The sequence below is a fragment of the Podarcis cretensis genome (genome assembly GCF_951804945.1).
Source record: "Podarcis cretensis genome assembly, chromosome: 6".
Lineage (NCBI taxonomy): Eukaryota > Metazoa > Chordata > Lepidosauria > Squamata > Lacertidae > Podarcis > Podarcis cretensis.
The window spans coordinates 64,293,243-64,320,367 of NC_137175.1; the positions used below are offsets into that span (position 1 = coordinate 64,293,243).

The 27,125-nt window shown below is 43.3% G+C and overlaps 1 protein-coding gene and 1 long non-coding RNA gene across 22 annotated transcripts in view; one reads left to right on the forward strand and one right to left on the reverse strand.

Moving 5' to 3' along the window:
* The window catches only part of SGIP1 (SH3GL interacting endocytic adaptor 1), a 150,352-nt gene that overhangs the window by 22,507 nt on the left and 100,720 nt on the right, over window positions 1–27,125 (forward strand). For 13 of the 21 annotated variants that reach the window (XM_079982002.1, XM_079981991.1, XM_079982008.1 and 10 more), the window contains exon 1: window positions 13,357–13,516. In XM_079982002.1, the coding sequence (XP_079838128.1) occupies window positions 13,372–13,516 (145 nt within the window). In that variant the 5' untranslated portion in view covers window positions 13,357–13,371. Of the gene's footprint in view, window positions 1–283; window positions 329–13,226; window positions 13,322–13,356; window positions 13,517–27,125 lie in introns of those variants that run through there. The other 8 variants (XM_079981992.1, XM_079981994.1, XM_079981993.1 and 5 more) reach the window with 3 other exon arrangements.
* Window positions 7,038–10,659, reverse strand: LOC307218453. The gene is made up of 3 exons (XR_013839981.1): window positions 10,249–10,659; window positions 7,737–7,778; window positions 7,038–7,370 (listed from the first exon to the last, which is right to left on the reverse strand). It is a non-coding gene; the product is annotated as an uncharacterized lncRNA (long non-coding RNA).

Consider the following 27,125-nt stretch of genomic DNA (forward strand, 5'->3'; position numbering starts at 1 on the left):
AGGCGTGTGAGCTAAGCCAGCTCCCTCCACCCCTCCCTTTCTCTCTCTCTCTCTCTCTCTCTCTCTCTCTCTCTCTCTCAGCATCCTTCTGTGAGCCTGTAGGTGATACAGCTACAGCAGCATCCATGGCCTATCTTTTGCCTTAGCACACTCTCATTCTGTTTTTTCCTCCGCATTTTATTTTCTTCTGGCTGCTGCACCAATCATGTATCTAAGACACTGGTTTTAAGGGCTTACATTAAGCATCTGATAACTGGAATCGTAATTTCCTGTATTTTTTCAGGCTCTGTGGAAACTGAGGAATGCAATTCTGCCACCATGATGGAAGGTAGGTTCTACTCTGATTATGCCTTAACATTTTTAGCGCTGTGTGTCACAGCAGTGCTTGGAGGGCAAAACTGTTGATGCTTTAGATGGGTATCATCTATAGAACATTCTGGGTGCAGGATTAAAAATATTAAAAGCCGAACTTCCGTGGTAGAAATAACTGACTTGCCAGATACCATCTCTAGTGATCAAATTCTCGGTTCTGTTGATGCAGTTGTGGTTGTGGACATTTTTTTATTCATGCAGATCTTCTCAGGGTGGAAGAAAATCCAGCAGTTAGTGACACATTGAAATATTCTGTGCAAATAAAGAGAAGGGGAGAAACATTTGCATAGCAAATATGGAAGATGGGAGTATTTTATTTTATTGCATTAAGAATGGTGCGTTGAATACTCTGTAGAAAAATCACTGACACTTTTTTGTGCATGTTTGGGGGGGGGTGGGGGGAGAAAAGGGTTGCATAAAACATTTTCAGGTTAGATTCACTTAATCTTTTATTGGAGAAGGAATCTATTTTGTTCTGTAGTTATTACTTCTTTAGACATACACCTGAAATAATTAGAAGGATGTAGATATATTCAAACATAAGAAAAGAAGGATACTTTTGGGTTTTCCAATCAGTGTACTATTTGTGTTTGGAGGCCATAACATAGCAATCCTCCAGCCCTTTAATTTGCAGCAGTTGTGGCCATAGAATGTTAGCCTCTTTTAGCTTAGAGCTTTGCTATAGGGAAATGTATGTGACTTTATGTAAAACAACATGGCCCACTAAGTACCATAGGGCTCTTGCTGGTATAGTGAAACATGTACATATAAGCATGTATGGTTGAAATATGGATCATAATTCAGTTTGACAGGTCTCTTGCAAGAGGGCTTTATCTTTCTGAGGTGGAAATATTGCAAACCTCTAGAATACTATTTTTTGCTTCACCAATTCTGAGCTCTTGAGGGAAAGGAATCCACCCTGGGATGTTGAACTAAGATAAAATTCTTAATTGTTCTACGGTTTCTGAGATGATGACAAAATTAGTAATGAGGCTAAAGGCATTCATAGCTGGTATACTGAGACTGCATTTTTGTGGCTTTCATACCACAACATGCTGCAGAGATACTAGCTTTTGTAAAAATGCTCCATACAGTTTTGCGTCCAATACAAATATAATAGTCCGAAGAAGTAGGCAGCTCAAAGGGGAAAACTGCATTTATCCTGCATATTCAGTAAAGATTGATGATTTCACAGCTAAACGTTTATTTGCCTGCCATTTCCCCTACCATCACTGTAAGGTGTCTAACTATGGATGTCATCCCATATCACAGCCTTTTCTTGACTATGACAAATTTCATAAAGCCTTTTCTGTAGCAAGAAATGCAGTCTATATAGTTGAAGAACCAGTATAAATTTAAATTGCAGTTTGTGGCCTATGTGTTTCTTTAAAAATAATAATTACTGTACCTAAATTGCAATATGAATGAATACAGTCAAATAGAAACCAAACTCAGTTTTTAGTCTGTTGAGATTTTTAACAATTTAAGCATGCTGTTTGAAGATCATATCACAGTAAGACACAGCTTTGATTCCCTGCCTCCCTCTTTCCTGCTATATATTGCACTGTCACGTGTTGAGTTCAGTGCATATTATTAAGCTTTATGAAAGTTCTGTTTAATTTAAATATGAATTAAACAAACACACGTACAGTGAGTTTATTGCCTGTAATATCATAAATTTGTAGGTACCCATGAGACACATTGCAGGCATTTCTTGGAGATGACAAAATAATACCATTTTAGGTTTTTTGCAATGAGAGGAAGCTACACATAGAGAGAGATAGCATACTTGTTGGAGTGGCCTAAGTCAACTAGTTACTAGCCTTTTTAATTAGCATAATGCTTTCAGGAGCCATAAACAACTGAGAACTGAAAGGTAAAATCATTCTTATTAGCATAATTATGAAATTCCTGAATTTTCAAATGCTGTTAAGCTGGTATTTGGACTGGAGAATAGTGAACTCCAGTCGAAGCAAATCAAAACAATTTAAATCTTTCCCAAAGTTTCTTTTTCAGATAAGCATCCAAATTGTGTGAACAGACATGAGGGTCTCTTTTTAATGTTCGTTATATTTGAAAGAATGAAAAAAATACCATTTGTTATTTGATCTGTTCCACAAATTGTGTTTAAAATGTGCAAGACAATGTGTGCTGTTTCAAAGTCTCTCTCTCTCTCTCTCTCTCTCTCTCTCTCTCTCTCTCTCTCTCTCACACACACACACACACACACACACACACACATATATATATATATATATATATATATATATATATATATGAACATACACATGGAACCAATGGTATTGAGACCAAGAAATTAACCTGCTCATTCTTTAACCTCTTTCACAGAGGAATATATTGGATCATAACGGGGGGCCGGGGTCAAAGAAGAGAAAGATGCTGATGGAACCAACTTAATTATGACTTACAGCACAATCCTGTGCATATTGACTTAAAAAGTTGGTTCCCTTTAGTTCAATATGCACAGGATTGCTGTGGAACTCCCTTCCCTGGGAGTGTATATACATCCGTGTTTGGTCTCCAGCCTCCTAGAAAGCTTCAAGCCTTCTCTACTCCCATACTTCTCTCTTCTGCTTAGGTATATTTCCCTGAAGGCCTGTTTACCATAGGATTTTGATGATTTTTTTAAAAAATCTAATGTTTTGTGGTGGTTATGTTCTGGGGCTTGTATCCTAACTAGGTTTCTCTGAATGGAAGGGCTCCTTCCATGTTGGATTAGGATCTGGGAGACCAGGTAAAATTGGAAGGAAGAAAGGTAAAATGGAAGGGAAGGCCGGGTCTGTGGAGCATGGCCAACAGTTGCTGAGCTGAGATGTAATATATTGGTTGAAATAAATAACTAATTGAAATAAATAACTAATTGGCTGCAAGGCATGAGGCCTCCTCTTTCCACCCATGTGCCAAAATTTAAAGACAAAATAATTGTCTTACTGTGTTTTATATGCATATTGTATTTCAAACAACTTTGACCAGATCTGAAAATTATCACATTAAAAACAGATTGTTGATCCATCTTGTGCCCAAACATGAGCTGGATTTCTATTCTGCTGTTCTAACGTCAGCAGATCTGTTTTATAATCACATCAGCAAACAGTAATTCTTATTCCCAAGAGCAGTAGTATATGGTACCTCTTTTGAGCTGGCTTGGGTAAACCTGTACTGTTGGAAAATCATTTGGGCTAATGCACATTCCCAATACTGGATTTGTTTGGGCTTTGGGGAATATGCAGTATGAATGAAGAAAGAGGAAAGAGGAAATGTATGACTATGCTAAAGGCCTAAGAAAGCTCAGCAAATGTTGGAAATTCCATTATCATAAAAACTGATATTTGCAGACATTTTAAAACTGATTCAAGCTGAAGCTGCATGCAGATACCATATAGACAGATGCTGTTTGCTTTATTGTGTATAGATTGTGCAGTCTGGGCCTACATGCATTGATCACTAAGCAGATGCATTCCCATGTAAACAGTGTCCAGTGTGTGGACTGCAGGTGCATGTGTGGGGTGTTGGAATAGCCAGCCCAATCCTAAATGTCTGCCGTGTATTTAATATTCTTTATTTAAATATTTCCACTGCCCTTCAGCAGAACTTATAGGGCAAACTGATACAATTCAAATAAAGCATAAACAACAAACTTTTTTTAAAACCCCCATTAATATTGTTAAAAGACTGGGGAAATGAAAACATTGTTGCCTGGCACCTGGCAACAAGAGAGGCATGGTCTAAAGCATTTGTGAATGAACAGCTTCCGTGGTCAAATAACTGGAAACTTTAATTTTATGGAAGCTGAATATAAATGGACACCCACACTCATTAAGTATCCCCTCCCAGATAATTAGAGGTTCAAACAGAATTTTTGTCTCAGTCTGTACTTGTTTTGTAGAATAAATCTACTTTCGAGTTAACTCCTTTTTACTTATTTTGACAATTAAAATTTTTCAAGATGGCAAAAATCTTATGTTTCCGTCAAGCCTAAAATGACTACTGTATCTTAAGGTAAAGGTAAAGGTACCCCTGCCCGTACGGGCCAGTCTTGACAGACTCTAGGGTTGTGCGCTCATCTCACTCTAGAGGCCAGGAGCCAGCGCTGTCCGCAGACACTTCCGGGTCACGTGGTCAGCGTGACAAAGCTGCTCCGGCAACCAGCACCAGAGCAGCACACGGAAACGCCGTTTACCTTCCCGCTATAAAGCGGTACCTATTTATCTACTTGCACTTAAGGGTGCTTTCGAACTGCTAGGTGGGCAGGAGCTGGGACTGAACGACGGGAGCTCACCCCGCCGCGGGGATTTGAACCGCCGACCATGCGATCGGCAAGTCCTAGGCGCTGAGGTTTTACCCACAGCGCCACCTGCGTCTACTGTATCTTAGGCAACTGTAATGCATCAGTAACAATTGTTTGTCGTTCAGGCAAGATAGCATTGTGCAAATGTAAAGCTTGGAGCACTGCAGCTTGACAGCATACATTCCAAATAGGAAGCATACTTTCTTGTGCTATATTCTATGCTACATACAAATGGCGGAACTATTGTACCACCTTTTCTAATTTCTCTGCTTTTAATTGAGTGCTAAATCTTGGTAAAAAATGAAATATTGGCAGATATCCCCCTTTTTAGTGGTTTTCTTGGATTCTTGACGATGAAAGTTGATAGATGTTGTTTGCACTTAACACTTACAGCACTTTTAAACATGTTCATTACATTACAGTCATTCTCCAATTTCTCTTCACAACAATCCTGTGGGCTAGGCCACATGTATTCCCTGCGGCTGATCAGGAACTAAAACTGTATAACTGCAATTTGCATAAGGCCAGGCACTAAGTCCATGGCTGAGTGGGATTCAAGGTCTCCCATGGCACCCAAACATAGAACATAAGAAGAGCCCTGCTAAATGAGACCAAAGGCCCATCTAGTTCTGCCTCCTCTTCTCACTGGACAACCACATGCCTTTGGGAAGATGGCCAGGAGGGCTTGAATGCAACAACAAACTTCCCCCTTGTGCTTTCCAGCTACTGGTATTCAATAGCATACAGCCTCCAAAACATGAGATATCATACAGTCATCATGCATGATCTTCTTGCAGTCCATGGGACTCTCAAGAGTCTCCTCCAGCACCATAATTCAAAAGCATCAATTCTTTGGCGATCAGCCTTCTTTATGGTCCAGCTCTCACTTCCATACATCACTACTGGGAAAACCATAGCTTTAACTATATTAATAGCAGTAATTTTTCCTATAATTTGTCTTACCAGAAAACAGGCAAAGGGGTATTCATTGCAAAGCATCTTTATACAACATATTATAGAGCCAGTCAACACTATTTCCCCTTCCTCACCTTTCAGCGCAGGATGTTGAGATATGCAAGAACTAGAAATACTGTTCTAGGGCCACCTGCAGCATCGTTGACTCTTGTGCACTCAACAATCGGTGCCTTGCATAGTGTTCCTCTTTTGTTTTGACCTATCCAGGTGAGTCAATCTCTCATAGATGCTTCCAAAATCTACACAAGCAAACACAGCATAATGAGTGACCAATCAGCACCTAGCTGCCCTAACTTTGTGTTTTGAATATGCAGGACTTAAAAAAACAATCCCACAGGAAGTGAAAAGGTGAGGAACAACCTTCCATTTCATTTCAATAGTCAAAGACTTTTGGACTTACCGTAGTTTGAATTATATTGCTTTTCAATAGCATTTAGCAAGACTATCCACCTCTGTGATGGCTTATTCTAAGCTGTATTTATTGTTTGCTCAGAGCTAGTCTTTTAGTCTGGGGGGAAAACCTATGTGTCTTGTCCAGCTGTATATGGCACATAGCCAAACTTATGTTCAGTCATATACATGTAGAGGGGGAAATAGACTTCCAGACGTCAATCAGTTTGAGCTAATGTGCTTCTTGTATAATTTTTAGAAGTGATTTAATTTTTATGAATCCCTGTTTACTATTGTGTACTCGGAACTAAAATTTTGATATTATCACCCACCCACCCTCCAAGCATGTGTGCGCTAAATTATTTTCTATTTAATATACCTTGCCTCATAACCTCTTGTTTCTTATTTGGGTGTTCAGTACTAACACGCTGCATTCTGGTGCTCCCCTGTTTAGAACTTCCCCACAAAGTGTGAATCCCTGGAATGGCAGGGCAATGGGAGTGGGTTTCCACTCTCCCCATACTGTGTTAGTTGTGTATGGGGCTAATACCTGTATACAGCTATAGTGTTTGTTGTATTCCTTCTGGAAATAATGAGAGCAGTCCAACTAAAGTTGAGCACCTATAAAGGTAAAGGTCAAGGTACCCCTGCCCGTACGGGCTAGTCTTGACAGACTCTGGGGTTGTGCGCCCATCTCACTTAAAAGGCCAGGGGCCAGCGCTGTCCGGAGACACTTCCGGGTCACGTGGCCAGCGTGACATCGCTGCTCTGGCCAGAGCCAGAGCCGCACACGGAAACGCCGTTTACCTTCCTGCTGGTAAGCGGTCCCTATTTATCTACTTGCACCCGGAGGTGCTTTCGAACTGCTAGGTTGGCAGGCGCTGGGACCGAGCAGCGGGAGCGCACCCCGCCGCAGGGATTCGAACCGCCGACCTTTCGATCGGCAAGTCCTAGGCGCTGAGGCTTTAACCCACAGCGCCACCTGCGTCCCTGAGCACCTATACGTCCCATTTATTTTGGTGAGAGAATCAAGCCTATGGATAAGCATCTTCACTTAATACTAGTTTGGTTTAACTGCTCTCTTCACTTTGGCTAAGTTGGGTCAATAGTTCTAGTATTTCACTACAATTATCTTAGTACTTGAGAGTGCACATTATATAGGAGACGAATGGTTTGCTGGTGAGCAGTACACCAGAGGTGGGGAACCTGTGACCTAGGTACAGTTAGACCGCAGCTCAAATCAGCCCCAACCAGCTTGGCTGACTGTCATAGATGATGGGAACTGTAGTCCAGAAACATCTGGAAGGCCAAAGGTTCTCCACACCTGCAAAAAACCAAATATCCACAGTCAAATACAGAAGTGATGCTTCTTTCATTTACTCAGTACACACTTGTAGTGGTGCGTGAAAGAGTTGAGTGTCCCTTTACCAGCTTATCCTGTATTTATTCCAACATTCTTCACCCATGATATTATTTAGTATTATTTATTAAATTTATATACCACCCATTTCACTGGCTAACTCTTCTGTGTTATAAAACCAGGCACAGTTAATTGAACTTTTAAAATAACCTTCTGGTTATTTAACATAGTTAATAAGGGTTTTTTTTATTTAATACTGAGTTGTACATATTAACCTGAACATCTCTAAGCAAAGCTCAAGTATTTAAGGGGGGGCAGGGAACAACCTACCTATGTCTTGATGTCCAGGAAGACTGGAATGCAAACCCATTGCTGTGAGAGGGAAAATGAGGTTAAATTATAAGTCATGCGTGAAGATGTTTATGCAAATCTGTTTTCTTGTATCTATATAAGGAGTCCAGATCTTATGAAATTTGCAGGAGACAGTTAAAACTGCAACTAGGCCAAAGTGTTTCTGCTACTGTGAAGGAGTGGGTGGAATTCAATCCATTGCAGCCAGCGTACTTATCTATATGTCATGACACAGCAGCATTCCAGTGGGCATTGTAGGTAACAAAAAAGATGGCTGACACCACTCACATGTTTAAATATGCTTCACAGTGTACAGAAAAAGAGCCAGATTACAAAGTGAAGTTTTAAGAACCATTATCATGCCGAGCCTCATCTGGATTGGGACCATGGTACGTGGGTAGAGGGGTGAGGGTTCTTCCTGCTGTCAGAGTCCCAACAAAAACCATACTCTTGCTTTGCAATTTGTCTTGGGAGGAAAATATTCTGTTTGCACTAAGTGTGGCAGAAATAGTTGCTTCATACTGCGCAGGGATATAAGGAGCCTTTGGCCATCCATATGTTGTTGGATTTAGATTTGGTGGGTAGAGTGCCTGAAGAACTATGGATGGAGGTTCGTAACATATGGTTACCAGATTTTTTTTAATGAATCTGGGAACACTTATTTATTTATTTATTTATTTATTTATTTATTGAAGCTGAGTAGCAACAGGGAGTCAGTAGTGGGGATGGTGAGGCAAAGGACCCTGGGCCCCCAAGCACACATGCATATTGTATAAAGCTGCAAAGGCCTTCTTTTGAACCCTGTGAAACAAAAATGCGCAGTTTTTTTAAAAAAAACTGGGCAACATCACGGCGCCTGCCCATGACTCCCAAGCCTTCCCCAATCTCCTTCCCCCTTCCGCCTTTGTTTTGACAGATCAGGGGAGGCTCGGGGGTCAAAGGCAGGCGGCCGTTGCCCAGGAGGGGCCAGCCTGGTAGTGCAGTTGGCTCTGGCTGGCTTCAGGAGCTGTTTGCTGCTCACTGCCGTGGCGCAGGAAGAATGGTGGGTGCCACAGCAGTGAGCAGCTCCTGAAGCCAGCCAGAGCCAACTGCTAAAACTGCAGCTGCCATGTTTCGCGGGGACAGATTTGCAAATCTGGGGACATTCCAGGGATGGAATTTGTCCGGGGACAGATTTACAAATCCGGGGACTGTCCCCGGAAACTGGAGACGTCTGGTAACCCTATCGTAACATTATACAGGAGGCAGCAACAAAAACCATCCCAATGAAAAGGAAATGCAAGAAAGCAAAGTGGCTGTCCAATGAGGCCTTAAAATAGCAGGGGAGAGAAGGCAAGCAAAATGTTAGGGAGATAGTGAAAGATACAGGAAATTGAATGCAGATTTCCAAAAAATAGCAAGGAGAGACAAGAGGGCTTCTTAAACGAGCAATGCAAAGAAATAGAGGAAAACAACAGAATGGGAAAAACTAGAGATCTGTTCAAGAAAATTAGAGATATGGAAGGAACATTTTGTACAAAGATTACCATAATAAAAGACAAAAGTGGTAAGGACCTAACAGAAGCAGAAGACATCAAGAAGAGGTGGCAAGAATACACAGAGGAATTATACCGGAAAGATATGGAGGTCTCGTACACCCCAGGTAGTGTGGTTGCTGACCTTGAGCCAGACATTCTGGAGAGTGAAGTCAAATGGGCCTTAGAAAGCTCTGCTAATAACAGAGTCAGTGGAAGTGATGATATTCCAGCTGAACTATTTAAAATTTTAAAAAGATGATGCTGTTAAGGTGCTACACTCAATATGCCAGCAAGTTTGGAAAACTCAGCAGCGGCCAGAGGATTGGAGAAGGTCAGTCTACATCCCAATCCCAAAGAAGGGCAGTGCCAAAGAATGCTCCAACTACCGCACAATTGCACTCATTTCACACGCTGGCAAGGTTATGCAGGAGTCTTTTAATTTTGTTGCTCCTGCCAACCTAGCAGTTTGAAAGCACGTCAAAGTGCAAGTAGATAAATAGGTTCCGCTCTGGCGGGAAGGTAAACGGCCTTTCTGTGCGCTGCTCTGGTTAGCCAGAAGCGGCTTAGTCATGCTGGCCATGACCCGGAAGCTGTACACCTGCTCCCTCGGCCAATAAAGCGAGATGAGCGCCGCAACCCCAAAGTCGGCCATGACTCGACCTAATGGTCAGGGGTCCCTTTACCTCTACCTAATCCTCCCTCAGTTACTTTGATTCCTTGGAGCTCCCCCCAAACTAGTTTCAGAGTGCCTGCTCTCTCTCTCTCTCTTCCCCCACCCACTACTTCCCTCCTTTCAAATCCCTTCCCTGGAGCCTTTGGCTGAACCCCCTTAGTCCTCCAATACTGTCTCTATTTCCCCTTCTCTGTCTTCAGCTAACTCCCCATCTGGGGATACTGTAAAGCAACATGTACATTGCTAGTGCTATAGAAATCAATTAATTAAAGTGGGTCTGTAGATATTTCTGTTCTTTTACCTGACATGCTGTTGAGTAAGCTGGTTTGTGGTTTCTCTCCCTGTGTTCTGGTGTTGTGCTGCATCGAGCAGGAAATATGTGCCCTCATTCGTTCATTTATTTTGGTCGTTTATGCAGATTCTTGGGGCAATTCACATTTTATCTCTTGAATGATCATTTTGTCATGTTTTATCATTAAGAAGTCTCCTTCTGCCTGTATTGGCCTCTGGGGTCATGAGGAGTGCACAAGGTAAGGTGAATGCTGGAAGTGTTTTCCAGCCACGGTTTCTTGTATTGGCAGCCAGTAAAATGGAATCTGCTCTGCTTCTCCAGTGGACCATGGTGAGACTTGATTCTGCGCATTCTATTACTAAGCAAGTATCTATCTAACTGGGCCTCAGAAGATAGGCAAATCTAGAGCAGAGGTCAATATTTTCCTACTTTCTATTTTTTTTATATATATAAAATTTTTATTGAGTTTTCACATTTTATAAACACAGACACACACACACAAAGACAACACATATAAAGTTTCATATCCTTACTTTCCTGACCCCAGTTCTTGACCTCCCCCCACCCCCCCTTCATACATCCTAATTCAATTCAATTAGCTCAGCAAGTTCATATCTCTCATCCTTTACATATTATTATTATATATATATTTTTTTAAAGAAATACTTAATTCTTATTACTTGGCCAAATTTTACTTATCCAGTTTTCTTATAAATATTAAATCCTTTTCTAAGGTCGACTCGAATTCCTTCCACGAATTTCCCTTTTATCTTAAAAATAGGTCATAATAATCAAGCACAAAGGTCATAAACATATTTTTAAAAGTTCTTTCCCCCCCCCCGCCCCGGTTTCTGTCCCTTCCCAATGTCCCCATGTCCACAAAAACAGTTTTTAGCCTGGATTCCTCACATCTGAGGCCTTTAAATCTCTGTCAGTCTCTCTCTGCCGATTTTGTTGGTAGCCCTCTTTGTTGGTCCTCGGGTCTCGAAGGAGTTCTAGCTCAGTCTCATCAGATTTTCTTCCATCCAAAGTACTTGGTACCAGCTGCTGTGAAAGGTCAGCTAATCCATACTCAAAGAGGAAGCCCCAATCATATTTCTTGTTTCTTTTAAATTCAAATATTCCAAGTGTTCCAGGGGCTTCCTCCCTCCTCTTTCGCATCTTTCGCAGATTTGTAATCCAAAGGTCTTCTTCTTTGTGTTCTGACAATGTAGGCTTCTGGTTGGTACTCTCCATCTGTACTGGCCCTTGTTCCCTCTCCTCCTGTTCCGAAGTTGTCTCTTCTAATTCAGCTGCAGATTTTTTCCCGGTCAAATCCATTGTGCATTCAGCAGAGTCACTTATTTTAGAGTTCAAGGTTATAAGTTGTTTACTCATAGCCGTAGTCTGCTCCTGCAACTTTCCCACGAGAAAAAACATTCTTTCTATCTCTGCCTGTAATTTTCCATCTGCAGCCATTGTAGTGTTTCAATGTTTCCCCTAGGGGGATTCTGGTTACTTAATAGTCTTTTCCCAACAGTCCGTTACTTTATTATTTCACTACTTTGTTCCCAACCACTTTAATTTAAATATAACAAATTTAGTCCAGAAAGGTGTTAAATAATAAGATGTTTAACTTTCACTGCCCGTTTGACAGCTCCTTTGACAGCTGTCAAACTCCTTGTTCCTTTTTCTCCAGCTCACATACAGGACACTCCCGGGTCTGGGGGGGGGTTTAAACAAAAGCTTCTAAAATTCCACTCTTACTCTCCAGCACAAATCTTCTTCTGTCAAATTCATGAAAATGTTATCTTTTAAAGAACGCCAAAAAGAAAAAACTCTCCACCTTAGTTCTCCGATCCTTGCTTTAAATCTTCTGTAAGCAGGGGGGTGCAGACTTCCCTTTAGCACATCCCCCGATCGTACCGAATTCAAGGGTAGAAATTTTAAGGTCGAAATTCCATTCTACTCACGGATTAATTAAAGTCCGAATTTCAGGGAAGAAAGTCAGCGGTCTCCGGCCATGGCTCGCGGCTTCGCTCCACTGCAGTAGCGGTCCACTCACAGCACCACGCCGCTCCCCGTACCCTCTCCGCAGCCTTTAAAAAGGCTCTTCGTGGGTCGGGGGGCGCTTTAGGTGCCCGCCGAGTCACCAAGTCCACAGGCTTCAGCGCCTGCGGTTTCTGAGGGTCCCCGCGTCGCCGTCGCGGTAGAACCCTTCTCCAGCGGAGCCGATTCCCTCCGGAGCTCGGAGGGAATCCGCCATTAACCAGATCGCGCTACTTTCTAAGGCCAAACTAGAATTACTTGCTCAGAGGATGTTTGGAATCAAGCTTCTCTTTGTCTGTAATCCTTGTTGGCTCCAGGTTTAGGAGAGCCCTTGGGCAAGAACTCCCATAGTCCTTTCAACACCATAAGTCTCTTTCTCACTGCAGCAGCTCCAGGGAGCTCTTATCATCAGGTCCCTTGTGGGGGGTGACACCCTTGACACATGCCTATGCCATACCCGCCAACATTTCTCTGATGAAAATAGGGATGTCTCATTCCATAATGATAATTTTACCATTTATATCCCACACATCTTACTGGGTTGCCCCAGCCACTCTGGGCAGCTTCCAGCATATATAAAAACATAATAAATCAATAATTTTTTTTTAAAAAAAACCTCCTTGTACAGGATTGTCTTCAGACGTCTCGGGGGGTTGATAACTCCATGCCCCCAACATTTCTCCAATGAAAATAGGGACATCCTAAGGAAAAGCTGGACATTCCAGGATCAAATCAGAAACTGGGGCGGATTCTCTAAATCAGGGACATCCCTGGAAATTAGGGACACTGCTGTGCTGACCCTTGATGGCTGACCCTGCCTGGTTCCCTGAAAGACCAGAGCAGGCTCTTACTGGCTTCCAAAGCAAGCCAAATGAGGAAGCTTTACTTGTGTGTTTGTTGATTGGTGTCAAACCCAACCAGTCATAATGGACTTCTCAAGCATCACTTCCTACAACATGGTTGCTATGGTGTTGCTTAGAGAGGCGTTTAGTGTCATGGATCAAGAAGGGAGGACCTTTTTATCATGCTTCCAGGAAAGTGTAGTGGAAGATGGGTAAGGACTTAAAATTGTTCCCTTGCTCTCTGAAACTCTAGCTTAAGTCAATGGCCCATGCTATATGTTCCCTGTATACAAAGGCTGTGGTGCAGGAATTGGATGATGATACACCACACACAGTCAAGATAGCTGCACTTCAGGGTAATGAGGAAAGGAAAGAAGATATTTGTTCACCCTCTAATAGGAATGAGCGTAAGTTGTGTATTTGAGGGGGTTGATGGTCAGAGTGTTGCTGCCTAAGGCAAAGGACAAAATGGCAGTTCCCCTCCCCATTCCACTTAAGAGAAGCAATGGAACCTCAGTTCATCACTAACGACAGGATGGTATACTCCACTACAACTGAGGTAGCATGCTAGTTTAGGGGGTGCAAGGACATGCTGTACAGCATATACAGCTCTGTCCTCCAACAGAAGAGAATGGCCGGGGGGCTCAGAAGGAACAGCCAAGGGGCTGCTTTCACCACCACTTGAGGTAGTCACCTCACTTTGCCTAATGGTAGGGCCAGCCCTGGTTGTGTTTGATATTTTATTTATTTTTCTGCTCTGTGAACTTGGTGTCCATATCCCAAAGATTAACCTAGTGTCCGTGGCTATGGAAACACTCTGATATTCCTGTAGCAGAAGCAGGAAAAACCCATCTTACTGACAGCAGTGTGGAGAAAGATAAAATAAGCAACAAATGAACTGTTGCCAACGGTTTTCAGACTCACCCGACTGTCCCCTTTATGGTTTACATGTGGCACAAGTAGCCTGAGAACTCAGCTGGGCTTACTCCCAGGCAAGAATATATAGGACTGAAGTTTTAGAGATGCTTCTGGCTTTTCTGGTGGTCTTTTAAAACTACAAACTGAGCATTATAGATGAAGCTCTCATCTAACTTCTGTCCAAGATTTCTCAGTCCTTTTTCTTTTACAGTTCACACTGCTACAAGCTATGGTCAGTAACTGCCAGTTCCTATTATCTTCAGGGAGATGGCTCCTTACACTTGAGATAAAACCTTTAGTCTGTGGTGATTTATCTGGAAAAAACTATGTAAGAATAATAAAAAAGAGCAACGATAATTATGATTAGGCCCATAGTGACTGAAAAAAATCATTATTTGTAAACTAACACTACTTAATGACAGATAATATTATTTTTAGAAACAAAGAAAATATCCTTTTAGAAATAACAAGAAGCATAAAAGCTACTTCAGATTACTTTTTCTGCTACTCATTATCAGTTGCTGGTGTTTTCCATATTCTTTTTTTAAAAACCCTATAAAGGCAAAATATAAAGATTCAGATTCACAATATTATGTAAAAGATATAAGGATATTGACTTTTAAGTAAACTCCAGTCCTAACCCTGGATCTGCTAGCTGGCCTGGGGAGCAGTTTGGGATGAATTGGAGGCACCTCTCTCCATGCATGGAAGAGCTTCTCTGGTGAATGAGCACATCTGCTTAACAACAACAACAACAACAACAACAATAATATGACTGTGAGCATAGATCTATTGCTGGTGGGTTTTTGACCAGCCATCAGTAGGCCCTAACACTGGGCCCAATTCTGGGGATGGGGCATGATAGCGGTGGCTTCGGATACACTGGATCTAAGCCCCTTCGTTCCTCATAGAAGCCCCAGAATAGCCTCCCTCTTTGTATGCTTGTGTAACTAATTCTACCCCCTATCTAAGGCAGGAATACATTTAGTCCTCTCCTGCCCTGGCCAGCAGAAGTTGGCAGAGCTTTGGAAGAGGCAGTTAATCCACCAGTTCCACCCCATCCCACATAAAATTATGTTGCAAATCCGTTCCGCCTCTCCAGTTGTTTGTCAGATATAGTTATGGCAAATGCCACACTAATTTCTGAGAATCACATGCCACAAAGTCCTGGTCCAGTGCCACTGCATGATGCCCAGAACCACAGAGTTGGTCTACTCTAAGTAAAACATATCTGATTACCATGTATAAAGAAGTCCCCCTTTCACATTTTAAAATGGTTTTAAACTCACAATTCTGGGTGCGGTAGTCACTGAGGGGAAGAGTTGCATTAATTATTTTTATCTTGCCATCTGTGAGCGTCTGATGCAAGAGGGCACCAGGGTCACGATAACTGTGCAGAAATTCATTGTCAACCAACATGGATGCCTTCTAGTGCTGGGAAGGATGCCCCTAGGCCCTGATGGGCGCTAAGCAATATCTGCATTCCTGTAGCCAGGCCTTTTTGTGTAAAAATAGTTTGACATTTTTCTAATGGCCCCCACTGTGATGAAGATTGTGGATTGCAACACCTGTGCGTGCCTGGGTGCAGCTTGCTGGTTCAAGGCTGGCCCATGGCATCCAGAAACAGCCTAAAGTTTCCCTAGTTGGGGTTCTAACGGGGTGGGGGCAGTACTACATGGCAGGGTTTGTTTTTAGCTTGTTTATTCAACTTCCTATTGCAACCCGAGGAGGTTGTCACCCTGGATTTGGATATGTCAGTCCTTGATGGATTTATTGGGGTGTTGAGTATTCACCCTCCCTATCTTATCACTCCTTTCTTTTCATTGCCTATTGCCTAGAAGGAGCATTTCTAAGTCTGTGGTAATAATATCGGGAGGAAGATCCTTTCTATCTTAATAAAAGCAACCCCAAGCACTCTGGCATGCAATAGATTTTCCATTTTTTGCTAAATCTGGAAGAGAAGAGCACTTTAAGGACAGTATCTTTCTTGTTCAGAAAGGTGCTTAATAATGCTTGCATAGAACAAGTTCATATTAACCTCCTTGCCGACAAGACCTTTCCCTGATGGATGAAATGAAGCATTGTGCGATGGCAACTGCCAGTCTTGTTATCTCTCCCCTACCATCGCCCCCCCCCCCCCCGCATAGTTTTCCCAGCCTTTAAAACCAGGACAGGGAGAAGAGTGGATTGCAATTCAACATAGCACAGCACTGTCTGTTTCCAGCTAGTCAGTGCAGTGTTAGCCTTGTTTCCTGTGATCAGGGAAGACGTAGCCATGGTGCTGCCTCTGGAAAAACAAATGACTAGGCTGATTTGATATTTGTGATGTAGTAAAGCTTTTAAAAAGAAAGCAAGAAAGGGAGCCAAAATGTCAATTAATCAGAGTCTGCAGTGCTGAATGTAAGTGAACTGCCATAGGTACTTCTTAAACCCAGGCAGTGACGTGGGAGATGCTCTTGGCTGTGACTATTGGATGGCTTCAAAGTGCTGGTTGCAGCCCTTTCCCAAACATCTTGGGCCCTGCAGACATTACAGAATGTCTTCGCTATATCACCGCTTCCCTCTGATTGTGGGATTGATGTCTCTTTCGTATGCCCTCTTTCCCTAAAGTAAGAACAGTTTGGGCACAGAGAAGAGCTTCATCAGTGTAATCCTTTGCTTGGAGAGACTTACCAGCCCATTTCCCTCTTTTCCTTCCTCCTATGAAAATACAGTATTTACATTTTCGAAGGATTTTCCTAGTGTCTGAATTGTTGGACATTTAATCTTTTTGGTTGCTGTTTCTTTTCCTTTTTGTTAGGATTCACACACACACACACACACACACACACACACACACAAGTATTTTACCTGTTTTAATTGTGGTAGGAAGCACCATTTTGTAATTTGCTTCATGTACTACGTATTGGAACAGGAAAACACCTAACAAATAAGTGCATGCAAATTATGGAGTGGCCACTTAGGATTTCACGGGGTGGCAGCTGCATCCTTGTGGGGAACCAGTCCTCTCTGGTGAGCAGCCATGCAGCAAAGCTGGCTTTATTGCTCCTTTTTCTATCCATGCATTTCCATGTACTGTAGTTGCCGTGCATGGTCAGACTAGTTTTCATCACAAGGCTACTCATGCTGAACTAGGCCTACCTGGCCTCTGGTCCAGTTGCCAATTTGATGCCAGAAATGGTTGTTTAAATGCAAGAGAGAAAGGAGAAATCAGATGTAAATAATGTCCTCAAGTGAGGCATCATTATTTTCATTCAGTGTGCATGATGAACATGAGAAGAGTCCTTAGATCAGACCAAAGGCCTACATAGTCCAGCATCTCAGAGCTGAGCAAATGCCTCTTCCCATAGATAGAGGTGCCATGCGGGACTTCCGGGTTGGCGCCATCGCCGAATGGCGGACTCCCTCCGAGCTCCGGAGGGAGCCTGCTCGGCAGGGGCTGGGTCCTACCGCATCGGCGACGCGGGGACCCTCAAAAACCATGGGCGCTGAAACCCATGGACATGGTGACTCGGCTGGCACCTTTTGCGCCCCCCCGACCCGCGAAGGAGCCTTTTTAAAGGCTGCGGAGCGGGTGACAAGGGGGGGTGTGCTTTGAGTCCTTCGCTTCCCCTGCCGAGCGAAGCCGCATGCCATTTGACGGAGAGCGCTGACTTCTTCTATTGAAAATCTGGACTTAAAAGAATAACCCGTGAGTAATCGGAACCTGGACTAAAAAGGGGGATAATTTTTTAAAAAAAATTCGGAGCGAGCGGGGGAGGCGCAAAAAGGAAGTCAGCCCCCCCCCCGTTGTAGAAGAGTTAAAGCAAAGGATTTGACAACTAAGATCGAGTGCAACCCTATTTTGACAAAGTTATTAACTTCGCGAGGGAAAATCATAAGACTGAGCTGGAGGAGAAAGGTGGAACTGAATTGAATTAAAAAGCAACCCCCCCCCCCCCGGAATCCTGGGAGCGATTTGTGAGAGCGCCGGGAGAAGAGAAATAGAGGTTTTGACAGCTGTCAAAGAGCTGTCAAAGCGGAAGAATAAAATAGAGATCTTTGTTACGAGGACTTTGCCGGTTACATTTGTTACAAATTGGATACAAATTGTTACAAACAAGGAATAACAAGTTATTTTGACTGGTGGACGTGATCTGGAAGGGAATTTAGTTATTGCAAACCACCTAGAGGAGCCGAGGGACATTACAAGTATTGTTGGCGTGGAATCTGACCAGAACTTTCTATCTCCTGGGAAACTGCAGAAATGGAACACTATTTTGTCTACAGAGGTCTACGCACTAAAGGAGACAATAGATTTATCTATTGAAGAATGAAAGGGACTTGACGTAATGTTTTGTTCTTGAATAACAAGCCTCTGCAAAGGAATTAGAAGCTTTTGGAATTGGAACACTTGTGCAGGAGAGCAGAGGAAAAAAAAAAGGAGGAGTGAGATCAACAAGAACAACAAAAATAATAAGAACTGGACAAAGTTGGAAGTGGGAACATTTGGGACATCCAGATTTGACAGGTTTAAAGAAATAAAATTGGAGCTTTTACTCCTAGATATAAAAATCTGGATGGAAGAAATGGGCCTTTTTTGAGACAGACTCCTTCCAAGATTGGACATTCGAAACTAAAGATGACTGGGAAAGGACTATGGTTTAGAGAGATGTGGGAACTCCAGGAAGACATCAGACGTCGAGGAACATTGGGAACGCAACCGGGAAAGGGGGGAGGGAAATTTGGAATCCAAAGGGCGTAAAATTATTATTTTTATTTTTCTTCTATTGTAATCTGTATTGCATATTAAAGGGGGGAACTCGCGGAAGGGAACAGGTCGATTTTAGGGGATGGGAAAATATTTTTAAAATTGAGTCAATGATAATAAGTTTAAATTTGGGATAAGAACTTGTTGAATTTTTTTTTTGTTTATTTGTAAGAATTGGAATACAGGAGGGGGAGGGGAGGGGAAGTCCTGAAAAGATGTTATTGGGAACAAGATTTTATGGAAAATCTTAATAAATATCATTTAAAAAAAAAAAAAAGATAGAGATGCCATGCACCAAGATGGCAACCTCTCAACACTAGGACAGAATTGCTAGATCTTGGAGAGAATGTCAAATTCATAAGAAAGGGGTCAGTTCCAGAGCTCTATTGTTAAAATGTTAGCAATCAGAGAATACAAATAGGCTGTTTATGTGAATTTTAAAAAAGATAATCATGAGAAGCAGCCTCTGCAGTGGCAAGCAAAATAAGAACCCATGACCAATCATTATTATATATTAAGTTTGTATACCACCCTTCATCTGAAGATCACAGGACGGTTCACAACATAAAGAAGTGCCAAAGTTGCTTGTAAAGGCTGTTTCTCAAAAGAAGCGTTACCTACAAAATCATAGCTCAGCTGCTGCTTGTGTCTACTCCCATTCACACTGTGTGAAACCCAGTTTTTCGAATACTTCTTAAAAAAGTGATGTTGAATTGTGAATTCAAGAAGGCCTTCTCTAATTTTTCAAAGGGTGCTTTTTTTTTTTTTACTGCCCTTGCTTTTGCTGCTGTTGACTGATGTTCTGAGGAAGAAAGGGGGGAAGCAATGCCAGCCCATTGTCCTCCTCTGCTTTTCATTCACCCCCATCCCATCTTTTCTGGGCTGGCCTGAGAGTTTGGGGAAGCGGCTTCTTTGCCATGACCACCCTCTCCATGCTTCCGCAGCCTCTCAGGAGTGCCATTTGGCTACCCGTAGATCAGGTCAACTTTGTAGCATGCCAACTGTTTGCCTTGCTTGCTGCTACTTGGTTTTGAACCTACCTTCATTCAAGCAAACCTAGTCCATTTATAAGGCTTGTTGTTGCAACCCTTTGGACTCCTTAATTTTGTAATTTGTTACACAAAGTGGAATTTCCTACTATATTATGATCATTATAGGAGTGGAAAATATGCACAAAACACAATGTGTAGGCAGTATCTAACACCAAGAAGACAAACTATGATAGCCAATGGTAGATGCTGGAGGTGCAGATTACAGAATGCAGACTCTGCCACTGACAATTATCTACATAAAAGATAGCTAAGTTGACAGGATGTGGTGTTCTTAAGGAGGTTCTGCTAGAAATAAAGCATGTGTCCCTATGCTCTAGTTTGGGCAATTTTTTCTGTTCACCTTGGCACTTGGTGGCTCAGCCGTTATTAACTCAGATCTCAGGAGAAGCTCCGTTCCATATTCTGTTGCTCACACAAGTAAAATCAGAAAGTGCAAGGAGTCTAGCTTTTTCCATCACTACCCCAATACTATGGAATGTCCTTTTTGAGGAGATGCACCTGACTACTTCCTTGATGTCATTCCACTAACAAATAATAACGTCCTTGTTACTCCTAGTGACTGAGCAGAATTCATTCTGCCACTCAGGTTACTGTTTGGGAGTATTATCATTTATAATAATACTCCCAGATAGGAGTTTGGGAGTATAGCAGTTATCATTAATTTCAGTTGATTTTAAAATTACTCCATTAAGAGCTGTTTTTAAAACTTATCCTGTGAAAGGCTCCAAGCAGAGAGTGTGATTTATAGATAGACTTATTTTATAGTGCCAGATGCCCACCCAAAAATCTGCTGTGCTTGCATTCATAAAAAGGGTGCAGGCCGATGTGCTGCAAAGTTTATTTTCTTCTAGCAGCAAAGCTACATTGGAGAGAGTAGCAGGAGTGCTTGCTTGGCTCTGTTCTATAGCCGTGCCCAAGATAACTCTGTTCCTTCCCAGGTGCCATAGATAACTACTGCCTCTGCCTGTTTTGTTGCGCCTGTGATACAACTGCCCACCAGAAATCTAGCTAGACAAGATTCTGTATGCATTAAGGATCAGGAAGCAAGCATTAAAGATCAGGAAGATCAGGAACACATGTGTATAGGTGTTGAATGAAGGAGGAACAGTTAGTTAATCAATTCATTAATTTCATAAAATGTATATATATACCAGTTGAGGAAAATATTCTTTGTCTTTAATAAATTATTGAAAACTGCTTTTTTTCTCTCTTGCACTTCCCTTTTGATGTTAATATTTACACACACACACACATACACACACACACAATTTGGTACTTTCATCCTTAGGTAGATTACTTCATTGATTTTTTAACTTTTTGCCCTTCTTTCTCCCTTTACCAGTTGCAGGCAGAGTCCTGATGTTTTTATTTCTGTAGCGTGCCAAGCATATCCTAGGCATTTTATAAATGAAAATAATCGTGATAAACAATTTTGATATCTCGAATCACCATCTGAATGCTAAATACTAAAGTTGTTTTCTGGGTACCTTCTGTCTCCTTTTTCTACATTTCTGTGTTTCAGCTCAAAAGCCGGAATGATCAAGAGAAATAACTCAAAATACGAACTCCCTGTTTTAGATCAAGGCAGTCCCAATTTAAGTTAGGCAAATCCCCTTTCAGCCTTGTCTAACTCAAGGTCAAACTCTTTCTGTGGAGCTGTGCCCATGAAATGACATATCCATGGCCAAAGAGAGGTTGCCCATAAATCCAAGTGGATGGGGACTTTCCTGAGCTATATGTTCAGGTCTGCCTAAATGTAGAGAATGTGAATTCTTTGTGCTCTGCTACCAGTTTTGACTCCATTCTACTCTTTCTATGCATCCTGATCCTAAGCAAATTTCTTAAATAGCATATATTCTTTGACTGGTATAGTTTGCAAATTCAGGAGTTTTCCTTCCCATGGACCTAGCCATATGCCCATGCCTGGAAGCCGATGGGATAAGTAGAAATTGCTTTTCAACAACAATGATAGTGGCAGCATATTACCTTGCCCATAAAGGTAAAGGTAAAGGTACCCCTGCCCGTACGGGCCAGTCTTGACAGACTCTGGGGTTGTGCGCCCATCTCACTTAAGAGGCCAGGGGCCAGCGCTGTCTGGAGACACTTCCGGGTCACGTGGCCAGCGTGACATCGCTGCTCTGGCGAGCCAGAGCCGCACACGGAAACGCCGTTTACCTTCCCGCTGGTAAGCGGTCCCTATTTATCTACTTGCACCCGGAGGTGCTTTCGAACTGCTAGGTTGGCAGGCGCTGGGACCGAGCAGCGGGAGCGCACCCCGCCGCAGGGATTCGAACCGCCGACCTTTCGATCGGCAAGTCCTAGGCGCTGAGGCTTTAACCCACAGCGCCACCTGCATCCCACCTTGCCCATAGATCTCCTCAAATTTCTTTCATAAGGATTTGGCAGCAGTAAATACCAATAAAATGGAGCAGGGGAATTGGGATTGGGTCAAAGTTTATTCTTCACACTTCCATAAGATTTCCCCATATCTCATGCAGAGTTTTCTTATTCCTTTTAAATGAAAGTTTTGATTTGCAGTTTTTACAGAACTATGGGATCATTACAGGGAAGAGCTGTAGAAGGAGGCTCTAGAAAATAAAATTAGACAGACAAAAGAAGGGATGTGATATATTATTGTGGGATGGGGATGTTATGTATTGAAGTTCTCACTCAGGCCACCAGGAGTATTGTGTATGTAGTTTTTTTTGTTTTTTGTTTTTTGTTTTCCATAAACAGTTTTATTTCTCAGCCAACAGCTCCACAAAACCCAATCAAAAAGGAACAGCAGAACAGAAATAGCAGAATGGAAAGTGTCCCACAAGTGAGAGGAGCTGAGGCAAAACCTCAAATGCTACACAAAAACTGTCCCTGAGAAATGAGGGCAAGGAGAGCCCCCCAAGGCACCAAAACCAGATCGTCGATTAGACAAACAGCACTGGCAACAAGCAGCATAGAGCCCCCTGAGAAACTGCGAGGGGGGGAGCCTACCTCAGGAATCCTTGCCAAAGGCGACCTCCTCCTCACTGGTCTCTGGCTCTTCCACCACCGCCTCTCCCACTTCCATCAGGGTCAGCCGCCCCAGCTGCCAGCCTAGGCTGCCACGGTTCTTGGGTTGCGGCTGGCTGCGAGAGGCTTTGTGGCCCTGCTGTGGCCCCTGCGCTGGTTGGCTCTGCACAAATTCCGACTTGGAGCCAGAGTCCTCCTGGCCCAGCAGCTGGGCAGCCAAGTGGCCTTTTTTCCGCAAGGTGGTGGATGTCAGCAAGGGGCTCTGTAGGCGGCTGCCAGAAGTGGAGGAGAAACTGGCATCGCTATGCCCAAGGGACTCATCCAGGTGCCGCCTCTTGGCAGGTGGTCCAGGCTTCTGCTGAGCAGGTACATCTGGTGAGGGGGCTGCCTCCTCCTGGGGGCTCAGGGAGCGCTGATAGACCAGGAGCGAGGCCCAGAGGTGCTCCTCTCCACGTCGGAAGGACAGGTGCGCCTGGCTGATCTTCTTGAGATAGGACAGAAGCAAGGCTTTGTCGGGAGGCACCAGCCGCGGAGAAAACTCGCTCAGCAGCTCCAAGAAGGGCAGGTGGACAAGGTCCAGCCTGGAGTCGGAGGCCACCGGCTCCTGGAAGGCAAACTTTATCCCATCCTTATGCAGAGTGACAAGGGCGGAGCGGTTCTGCAGCTGGTGCAGCCCGAAGAGCAGAGAGAAGCCCCGTGCCAAATCCCGGATCTCCAGGAAGGCGGCAGAGTGGACGCCTACAGGTCCCTGTTCCAGAAGCAGCTGAGTCAGCAACTGCTGCAGAGTGAGGAGCAGCGTGTGAGCCCATTCGGTCCGGTCAATCTGGCGGGTCTCATTCAGTGTCGCCTTGATGATGTCCCCGTAGTCATTGTAGGCCTTGAGTAATGCTTGAAGATGTCTGAGGCAGCACTCAGCTCCAGGATTCCGTAGATAATGAGCTTGCAGAATCCGGCCAGCAGCTTGCGGCGCTGGTGCAGTTCCTCGATCTGGAGCATCTCATCCTGGCTGCCTTCGACCTGGTCGTGGTTGAAGACGTGGTCCACAAGGAAGCCAGCCAGCTGCGACTGCAAAGCTACATCTGGCTCGTACACCAGCTCCTGGAGCAGGCGGTGGTGGAAGAGCCAGAGACCAGTGGGTAGACATGACAGACGACACAGCGATTTCTCCAAGCAGCTCTTTATTTTGTAAGCTGGAATAGAAACTGAACAGCAAACATCTCAGCCGGCCTGCTTTTATAGGCAGCTGGCTGTCAAACATTGTAGCAAGAACAACCCAGGGTTTCCCGCCTAAAATAACTCACGTGGACCTGAGTGAAAACTACATACACAATACTCCTGGTGGCCTGAGTGAGAACTTCAATACATAACACCCCTCCCCACCGAGATAAGGCTTTAGTTACAATCGTAATGGTTTCCTTATATACAGCACTACACGTAATGGTTCAATTAGGCACAAAGCATATCGGTTACATTTCACATTACTTCCATTAGACCAACAGTGTTACATGTCCAACAACATAGTCCTTTAAATACGGTCTACTGGCCTTGTGGATTTCCTGGGCGGAGAGTTCAACAGCTTCTGAGGCCACGGCCTCCTCAGTGGCTTTCTGCAGCGTGAGGTCTGGCATGGCGAGGAGATGCCGTTGCAGACGGATGTCCCGGACCCCACAGATGATTTGATCCATCAGGGCATCATCTAAGTCTTGGAACTCGCAGTGCATTGCAGCCTGTCAGAGGGTGGTGGTGTAGTTGTTGATTAACTCCCCCTCTGCCTGGTTCCAGTGGTAGAACGCATGGCGGGCAGCAATCTTGGACGGCTTTGGTGCGTAGTGGTTGCGGAGCTTCTCTTGAATCGTGTCTCAAGGTGCTGCCTGGACTGCTAGAGGCGCAACCAATGCTCGGGCCGTCGCGAACACTTCGGGGCCACAAAGGCTGAGGAGAGGCCCCGCTTCTGCTCTACAGACCCTCTTGTCAGCTCATTTGCTTGGAGGTAGCAGTCAAACCGAGCGAGGTAGGAGTCCCAGGATTCAGAGGCTGGGGCAAACGGCGGTAGAGGCACGAGTGAAGCCATGGTTCTGATGCCGACGTGGAGGCGATGGATGGTATACTGTGCTCTAGCCAGAACGGTCAGCTCTGAATTGGTTCTGCTCCGTGATTTCGCTCAGTGTTTCAGCTCCGTGATTCAGCTCATCTCAGAGGGTGGCCGCGTCTGGCTGTGCTCTGATGTCCATCGATCCCATCCTCGTCGCCAGTGTTGAATAGTGGGTAGACATGACAGACGACACAGCGATTTCTCCAAGCAGCTCTTTATTTTGTAAGCTGGAATAGAAACTGAACAGCAAACAGCTCAGCCGGCCTGCTTTTATAGGCAGCTGGCTGTCAAACATTGTAGCAAGAACAACCCAGGGTTTCCCGCCTAAAATAACTGACGTGGACCTGAGTGAAAACTACATACACAATACTCCTGGTGGCCTGAGTGAGAACTTCAATACATAACAGGGGAGGAATGGAATATAATCTTAAGTAGAAGCAAGACTATATTTCATGTTCTATATTTCTAATTCAGACATGAGTGAGCAGGTAGTTTTAGTGCAGAAATTTGCCCTGCTGTTTCCTCCATGAATAATAACTTTGTTCTTGCTTCCTGATTAGATGTTCCAGATAAATAATAATGGCAGCTATTATACCTATGAATATCTGCCAGTATTATATTTCTCAAAATGTCAAATAACGAGGCAAGAACAAAGTTATACTTCAGTAGAAAATTCACAGTATGAACCTGTTCAGACCTAGGAAGACTGAGTGATTCTTTTTATACAACAAAAGAAGTGGAATTCTTAAAATGCATCTTTTTCTGCATTCCAACAGAGAATGAAATATGAGGGCAATATTCTGCTTATGTCATGTTATGTGGGGCATTTTCATTCAACCACATGGAATAGAAAAAATATTCAATGAATGTACATAAATTGAAAATGTTATTTTGAGCTCAGATTTTTATTAGAAGCAAGCGTCCACGATTCAGCTGAATGATAGAAAATAATAAAAGATAAGAGAGCTTTTAAAGAACAAGAACATACTTATGAGTAATATAAATAGCAGTTCTATGAATGAAATCCAAATGGTGCCTTTGTATTTATGAAAGGGCTTTTGACCTTGCAGGTGTTTTTGCTAACAGAAGAATGGAGGAATTTTATGCAAGTTTTGCCTTCAACCCCCAGCCTCCTGGCTTCAGTGCCCAGCAGACAGACTGGAGTGAAGCCCACAGGCTCAGTCCGGTCTGCCCACAGGGTAACCTGCCCATGATTGGACAATTTGTGGGCAGGCTGGGAAGAAAAGGAGGGATCCTGGTGAGAGCTGGGAGGGACTGCTATCCTCTGTAGGTGGTGGGGGCTGAGTATTATTGCTATCATCATCATCATCATCACCACCACCACCACCACCATCTGGGTGGGAGGCTAGGAGTACTGATCAATGTCAAGTTACTTGAAGTAATTTTTAGTGAATTATGAGACTAAATTCCAAATGAATATGCATAGGATTTGGCTGTGTGGCTTAGATCTTATCTTCACTATAGCCTTACTAGGTAGTATACAAACAAGTGGCTTTTTCATAAGCTTCCATTACCTGACCAGTAACCAAAGGGGTTTGGTATACGTAGGCAGGTGTATTACATTTCTCTGTTGCACCCAAAATCCAAATGGAGTGAATGTGACTCACCCCCAAATGGAAGCCACTGGTGTTAAACTAGCAGAGCACTGAGAATCATATGACACCAATGGGCAACGGACCTGGGACATAACATAGAATATGAACAATGGTCAAAATTATGGAATGATGGAATAAAATTCACGGCAAGTGTTGCAATTAGAGAAAACCTAGAGAAGATGATATATAGGTGGTATATAACACCAGTAAAATTAAACAAGATGTACAAGACCGGAAATAAGGCCTGCTGGAAATGCAAAATAAAAGAAGGTAATTTCGTACATATGTGGTGGACATGCGAGGAGGTCAAGAAATTCTGGAATTTGATTTACAACGAATTAAAAAAAATATTCAAGTACACATTCCCTAAAAAGCCAGAGGCCTTTTTATTAGGTATTATTGGAGAAGAAATAAGGAAAGAAGATAAAACCCTGTTTCAATATTCAACAGCAGCGGCCAGAATATTAATTGCAAAAAACTGGAAAAGCACAAATATACCAACGGTGAGGGATTGGCAAACAAAATTATTTGAATTTGTCGAATTGGCAAAAATGACGCAAAAAATTAGAAATCAAAAAAATA